Source organism: Myotis davidii, unplaced genomic scaffold, assembly GCF_000327345.1.
Source record: "Myotis davidii unplaced genomic scaffold, ASM32734v1 scaffold469, whole genome shotgun sequence".
NCBI lineage: Eukaryota > Metazoa > Chordata > Mammalia > Chiroptera > Vespertilionidae > Myotis > Myotis davidii.
In genome coordinates, this window is record NW_006299722.1 from 106,914 (window position 1) to 115,222 (window position 8,309).

The following is an 8,309-nucleotide window of genomic DNA, read 5'->3' on the forward strand; positions in this document are numbered from 1 at the left end:
GGCTGTGCTGTCTCCCAGGCAGAAACCCTTGGGGGATATCCACCTGCTGGCTTAGGCCCGCTCCCCCAAGGAGTCCTTAGCACTGCCGCGGAGGTGGGAGAGGCTTCCACCATTACCACTGCGCTCACCAGCCATGAGCCCGGCTTCTGGCTGAGCAGTGCATATGGGTTTGGTGGTGGGGAACTCCTTTAGCTTTTTCTTGTCTGGGAAACTCATTATATATCCTTCAATTCTAAATGGTTACTTTACTGGGTAGAGTAATCTTGTCAGTAGGTCCTTGCTTTTCATCACTTAGAATATTTCTTGCCAATATCTTCTGGCCTTAAAGTTTCTGTTGAGTAATCAGCTGACAGTATCGTAAGAGTGACCTTGTAGATAACTAACTGCTTTTCTCTTGCTGCTTTTAAGATTCTCTCTTTGTCCTTAACCTTTTGCATTTTATAGCTGTACTAGAGGCTTTGGGCCCATTTTGTTTGGGACTCTCTGTGCTTCTTGGACTACTAATGTCTATTTCCTTCACCAGGTTAAGGAAGTTTTCTGGCATTGTTTTTTCAAATGGGTTTTCAATTTCTTGTTTTTCCCCTCAGCCCAGGCTGTGCTCTCTCGCAGTCAGGAACCCTTGGGGGATATCCACCTGCTGGCTTAGGCATTAGAATATTTCTTGCCAATATCTTCTGGCCTTAAAGTTTCTGTTGAGTAATCAGCTGACAGTATCATAAGAGTGACCTTGTAGATAACTAACTGCTTTTCTCTTGCTGCTTTTAAGATTCTCTCTTTGTCCTTAACCTTTTGCATTTTATAGCTGTACTAGAGGCTCAGTGCACGAGATTTGTGCACTGGTGTGTGTGTGTGTGTGTGTGCCTGGCCTAAGGGGAGAGGGCCTAAGCTGGCAGTCGGATATCCTTAGCTGTGCTGCGGAGGTGAGAGAGGCTTCTGCCACTGCAACTGCACTTGCCAGCCGTGAGCCCCGCTTCTGGCTGAGCAGCACTCCACCTGTGGGAGCTCACTGACCACCCGGGGGCAGCTTCTGCGTTGAGCGTCTGCTCCCTGGTGGTCTGACCACCAAGAGACAGCTCCTGCATTAAGCATCCGCCCCCTGGTGGTCAGTGCACATCATAGTGACTGGTTGTTCTGCCGTTCAGTCGATTGCATATTAGGGTTTTATTATATAGGATAGTATTCCATTGTGTAAATGTACCACAGCTTTTTTTATCCACTCATCTACTTATGGGCACTTGAGCTGTTTCCAGATATTAGCTATTGTAAGTAGTGCTGCTATGAACATAGGTGTATATATATATTTTTTCTGATTAGTGTTTCAGGATTCTTAGGCTATATTCCTAGGAGTGGGATCACTGGGTCAAAGCAGAGTTCCATTTTTAATTTTTGGAGAAAACTCCATACTGTTCTCCACAGTGGCTGCACCAGTCTGCATTCCCACCAGCAGTGCACGAGGGTTCCCTTTTTATCGTGTCTTTACACCTTTCTACGCATGACAAACTTAAATCCCATTATAAAGTGACTTCAATTATCTACTTGTTATTCAAACTTAAGAAGTCAGATAATCATATAGCTTTTCAGTGATCTTTTTGGTCTGGAAAGGAAAATATGTGGATTTTTCTTAACATTTTTGAAGAAATACAGAGGCACAGAAAATCCAGTGATAACAGCAAGATCCTGTAGATGTTGCTAATAAGGTTTGTTAAAACCTGACTTATAAATCTGAAAATTTAAGGTTTACTCAAACATATTCTTTTCAGTTCTGCAAAAGTCTCTTTCCAGTGTGACTTCACTTTTCCACAATTTCAATCCCTTTATTCTGTTACATTAAATGAGATTATAAGCAAGAACGGAATCTATCTACAACTTTCTTATATTTTAGAGCATAAGGAATACATTTCTACTTTATGAGATGTAAGTTGGACCTTTTGAAGTGACTGGCTGAACCCATATTTCTTCAGAAAAGGAGACTAGTATCATTTCATTAACACAGGATCTTGTAGGTAGAATTCTGATTTGGATTTTTCAAAACTAAAGGTGACACTCTGTATATTGCTTCCATTTGCTCATCTGCAAAGAAATAAGGTCATTTTATACAATTTAATAAATATTTATAAGCACTTTCTACTCTTTTCCAAGCGCTGTGCTAGTTATTGGAGCTGATCAAATGAGATAACAGGTGGCAAACTGCTTTGCAACATTTTAAACCGTGCAAAAATATTTCTACTTCCAGGGACATTACTGAAACACTACCTTTTCTTGGAGAAAGTCATTTTTAAAGTTAGGTAATTTTTCTACCTCAGAGCTCTTCAATTAATGACTAGGAACACTGGGATCACAATCATAATTTTATTAATAATCCATAGTTTCATTTATCCCAAGTTGCATAAATATTAAATTGATTCGGATTCACCTTTGGGATAGTTTTCTGTAGGTACCAAGCGGATTTTAACACCATAAATTTTTGACATTATACTTAAATTTTTTTCCTTCTTTCTAATTTGTGAGATAATACTCCATTGTCAAGTTATGAAGCAATCATTTATGTATATTTGTTTCTCAAACTTCTGTGTTTTGCTCTGGTTTCTTGTTAAGCCATCAACCTTCACATAATTTCTTCAAGAATTACATATATGTACTAATTCGAGTTCTAGAAATAGGCTTTTACTTCCATCATCTAGCTATTTTGGATCACTCTTAAATTTCTATATTCATTTATCATTCAAATTGAAAATGGAGGTTTTTGCTACATTTGAAAATAATGGGGTTAATGAAATGTGGTGAAGGGGGGTGGGAACCTCAAAAAATATTGAGGAGCCATGATTTATTTTATGAAAATGATATAGTGCTAAGGCATAAGTTAAAGAAATTGACTGAGTAAAGTACTATAAAAACTTACCTGTAATGGAAATAGCTGTTGTTTTTTTGTTTTGTTTGTTTTTTAAATAATTTGTCCACATGGCAGTGCAATTATATAATATCTATATATAGCTGATGTGGAATCAGATACACTCAGTAGATACATTAGCTTCAGTTTGCTTTTCTAGTATCATCTCTACTTTCCTTTGTAGTACAGATCAGAAGAGTAGAGTTCAAGGACATTGGAGGGTGGAGTGGGGAGGAAATGCATATATGAAAGATCAATGGTCAAATCATTTAAGTGAAGCATGATGGGGTTAAAATACTTAATAATCTTCTCAAATCTATCAAACTAATTTTATTTCATCATTATAATACTTTATTTTTAATACTTTATTTCTTTTTTCTTTGAAAGAAAACAGAACAAAGGTAAATAATACGCAATTTTTACTCTCAAATTTGTAACATACAGAAGCCATATGCAAAACCATAATTTCTGTCTTCTATATTTTCTTTAATTTGCCTCATAATGTCCTTAAGAAATTACACTGTATGTATAATTGCTTATGGGTCTATTAACTGTGTTACCGTATTTTTCCCCTCTCAAGGACTTAGTGTTGGTGCAGTAATAATTGCTATCATAAGTCTAACCAAAATTTTCGGGGACCGTGGAAGATCAGGGTGAGCAGAAATTCTGATGACTTAAAACATTTGCTCTTAGCTTCTTTCCGGTAAAACTTGATATTTTATCATGAATAGATAATTTTCCTCACTTAATTGTCTTTTTAGACATGCTATCTCTTTATCCCTTTTGTCTAGAATCCCTCACTTACATAAGCAGACTTTGTGTCTTTTTAAAAAATTTCTCAATATATTGAAAAAAATTAACAACATTTCAAAGGAAAATGGTTTGAAAGCCAAAGTCTCACTTTGCAGTCTATTAATCAATTTACCCTTTCCTTAGTATAATTTATGGTAGCATATGTGTGTTGCACAAAACCAAAGAAATCTAGGGGCGAAAAAGCCAACCTCTCACATATTGTTAAATCGCCTGTAATTAGGCCTGTCTTTGAGTTGCATTTATTGATGCATGCCAGTCTAGCCAAAGAGGACCGGCTCTGGCATCTGGGTTCTGTCCTGTGTGTCTACTGTTCATGTGCCATGTCACTGTAAGCAACCCGACCTCTCCGTGCCTCAGTTTTCTCATCTGTAAAATGGAAGAAATAGAAAATATACCTTATGGGATTGTAATAAGGATCAAATGAGTTTCCACCTGTAAAGCAGTTAGACCATCACTTGGCATATAGGAGGCCTTCAGATGGTACAATAGGAACACATAGGGGAAAAAAAACAGTCTGATTTGAAACATCTGATCTGCCTTGAACATTCATATATTAAGTCTATTGCCATGGTTGGCTCTGGCATTTTCTGCAGACAAACAGAAGATTACTTAAATTGACCCTCTTCTGGCCCTCTGGGCAGAGGAAACAGCATGCATAAAGGCAAGTCTGAGAAACAGAAGGCTTTTATCTCATTCATCCTTATAAACACGCATGACACCTTAGAAACATAAAAATACATAAATAAATAAATCAACCCTCTTCTGTTACCTTGTAGATGTTATTGTTCAGAAAACTAATTATGGAGTTCATATAAACTCTTGAGTCATTTCTATACTTCCCTGATGGCTCCATTTTCATAAATTAATTAAGAACAACTATATTTACGCGATTACTAAATTGCCCGTCTTAATTCTTTGACGGATGTGAGCTATCTACTTTTTGCCCCACTTAACACTTTCCTTTCTCCTTAAATTAACAAGTATTGTTAAGTAGTATAGTTAAGCCTATTATAAGCATGAACATTCTTTAAATCACTAAATTGTTCAGGATTTTAGCCAAATACTAGACCATTAGGTCCTGGATTTTTAAAATAGATTTTCCTGTTAATAAAGTGGTCTTGAGGCTATAATACTACATGTCGTAAAATACAACGTTCTCTTCAAATTGTGCAGGAACTTTTTAAGAATGGGCTTTAAGGCCCAGCCCAAAACAAGTCTAAGTCATTGAAATAGTTGATCATGCAGATGCCCCGGCAGAACTACCCTGGAAAAAAAGTGAACCACCCACCTTATGCTCTTCCTTACATTTGTTCCATCGCTTCTGTTGGGGTGCTGCGGTTCTCAACCTTCCTAATGCCGCGACCCTTTCATACAGTTCCTCATGTTGTGGTGACCCCCAACCATAAAATTATTGTCGTTGCTACTTCATCACTGTAGTTTTGCTACTGTTATGAATCGTCATGTAAATATCTGATCTGCAGGATGTATTTTCATTGTGACAAATTGAACATAATTAAAGCACAATGATTCATCACAAAAACAATATGTAATTATAGATGTGTTTTCTGATGGTCTTAGGCGACCCCTGTGAAAGGGTTGTTCCACCCCCAGAGGGGTTGCGACCCACAGGTTGAGAACCGCTGGAGAGCATTACCCGTTTACCTTCCAAAGCCAGTGCTTTGGGGCTCTGCAGACGAGATAGGTGGAAAGTGGTGAGTTTACAAGTTGCTAGCTCTTAGCTGTCATCAGTTTCTTTACTTTGGCAAAGTAATCGGCCATGATATTTTTGATTGGATGAAAAGTGTTGAACCACAGAAGGAGGGAATATTTGTTCCCCTAATTCCTCTATTTCCAAATAAGAGGAAATTCAGGCAAAAATCCCTAAGAAAGAATTTGCCTTTTTTTTATGTGCCCTGTAATAACACTCCACTTGCCTTATTGGAGAAGTAAAAGCTGTTGAGAGTAAGAGCTAACTTTATTCATTTCTGGTTATTCTCCTAATTCATATCACTTTTAAAACTTTCATACCTATTTAATTAAAAATTGGATCTTAATGAGGACAGGGCAAAGTGTTCATGAGTCTGAAGGTGCTAGTGGACCTTCACCTGATGATCTCTGTGTTTGCCTATGAAAGGTTTTCCGATGGTCTTAGGCGACCCCTGTGAAAGGATAGTTCGATCCAACACTTTTAGAAGTGTTGGGTTTGTACGATACATTCCAGCTCAAAAGGATGTGGCTGTAAGCAACTGCTGGTACTACTTTTTGATTCAGGTTAGAATTATATAATTCATTTAGTGTTTTCCTTCTCTACTATTCAGCTCTTATTACATCCAGGAGAACAACAAAGCACCCAATGTTATGTTTCATAATTTAACAGAGACTGGTGATGACTCAGAAGTATGGCCTTCTGGTAAATTATAAAAGGTATCTAGTTCTATAAAATCACATTTCTTGCAAAATGCCCACCGATACTGTTGTCTCAGAGTGTGTCTGGTGCTGTTCAAAGATAATAGAGGCTCTCACCTCTATTATTGTTGGGACTCTTTCTCTTTTCGTGAAGGATTGACTAACATGACTAACATTGAATCTCTCACTAGTATGACATGTCATCAGTTCTTGACACTTCCGCAATATGCTCATCATCTCATTCTGTGTTTTGCACTCAGTGTATTGTAATGATTCGATGCTAGCAATGACATAAATATTTTGAGGGGAAAAACAAAAGGTTGATACATTAGGTCTACAAATAAGAATGCCTTTATTCTAACTATTAGTATCATGAGATGATTGGCGTATATTGTATTTGTTTCTCTTTTTTGCTTGGTGGCTTTCAGAGTCTCCAGTGTTTAAGAAATATTAAAATTTGATGTACGGTATATTTTATAAGTCCTGTGTATGGATCTTATAAGATATCTCTTTTATGTTGTCACAGGAAATGGTTACACAAAAATAACTTCATGTTAACGTATCTGTGAAACTTTCTAGGTGTCTTTTTCTTGGATGAAACTTTCCTCTATTTCGCATGTAGTAGTCAAGGGGTTCTCATTGACTTTTAATCTGAAAGTATCTCAATTGATTCTACCTCAAAAACTGTTATGGTTGGTGTTGCCATAGTTACTATACTCTAGCTCCACAGTGGCTGAGGTTGTCTGTACTGTATAATTTTGCATTGTTTGACACCCCAAATTAGCCAATTAATTCTCCTTCATGCTTTATCATATCATAACTTAGCATTGCATGTTTATCACCAATAAGTCAAATTACTTTGATTTTAACTTTTTATTTTTAACTTTCAGGACACACATTTATGACATTGACAGTTTTGCTTATGATGCTGGTAGCCACTGGCTACCTGACTTAGCCAAAGAAGAGATAAGAAGAAGGTGCATACAAGTACACAGAATATTCTAGTTTTTATACGTTTCTGGAAGCATGGACACAATATATGCAGTAGTGGTCTTCATCTTGCACATTATCAGTGTCTTCCAGGTGCATAAGAATGTCAATAAAGCTAGAAGAAAAGACTGTGTCCTGGAATCGCATTCTCAACATTTCTAAGCCTCTTGAAAACAGGACAACTCACAAGACTGAGAGTGATTTCGTTTCTAAAAGTGTAGAGATTTGTGAGCATGAAGAAAAGGAAATAAGTTATTTTTTCCCATTAGATTTGTAATGTTATTTTTACTTACAAAAAATATATAAAAAATTAAATACATTAATTGGATATTGAAAACAAATGAAAAAAAAAATATTGCCCAGTCTCTTGAGGAAAATTGCCAAAGAGAGATGAACCACATTATAAAGTGACCCTTCTTGACTCTAAGGCATTTTTATCTTTCCTTGTTCCACTAAAATGAGTTTGAATGGGTTGGCAAATGTTTTAAATGAAAACATGTTAATGACTCAGAGTGTCAAGTTTCTCGGATTTAGTTGGTGGCAAAGAAGAAGTATAGAAGGAAGAAATAATTATTTCTTTGCCACATAAGTACAGATAATTAACAAGAATTTAGCTCCTTACTTTTAAGATGGATTAGTGACAATTTTAATTTTATTCTTCGGACAGTCTTTTTTTTTTTTTTTTTTTTGTAAAAGGATCCTGGGAAAGGGTGAAAGGATGAAAGGTGTTTTTTTTATTAACTTAATGTCTTTAAAAGTATCCAGAGATATTATAAGATTAACATAAAAAAGGTTCTATATTTCTGAAATGATTCTAAATTATACATCGTATTTTTTGTGATATTAACATTATTTATTTATATTAGTGAACACACTGGATTTACATGTATAATAAAAAAAGTTCAAAAGGATATGTAAAGAAAAATTTATTTTCCCTAAATGAAATAAATAATTGATCATATTTTTTTGTCTCATGTAGTATTTGAAATTTACTTTCTTAAATATAAATAATTTATCTCTAAATAAGATATTCCCTTTCTGCCTCCCATAAGTAGTTTACAATGATATCCTTTTGCTTATCCTAAATGTTTGGTGAAATGTTTTTGGTTGCTTTTAAATTATACTATATTGTAGTTTCTTAAGCATGTCATAATCCTCTCAGAGTATTATACTACTTGTTACTGATTTACCTAAAGGCAATCGAATTAATTTT

The 8,309-nt window shown here is 35.8% G+C and overlaps 1 protein-coding gene across 1 annotated transcript in view; it reads left to right on the plus strand.

The window, feature by feature from the left end:
* The window catches only part of LOC102767453 (mucin-2-like), a 20,933-nt gene extending 12,876 nt beyond the window's left edge, over window positions 1–8,057 (plus strand). Inside the window, exons 5-6 of the mRNA XM_015571896.1 lie at window positions 3,468–3,540; window positions 6,019–8,057. Coding sequence (XP_015427382.1) covers window positions 3,468–3,540; window positions 6,019–6,121 — 176 coding nt within the window. The 3' untranslated portion in view covers window positions 6,122–8,057. The remainder of the gene's footprint in view (window positions 1–3,467; window positions 3,541–6,018) is intronic.
* Window positions 8,058–8,309: the final 252 nt, after the last annotated feature.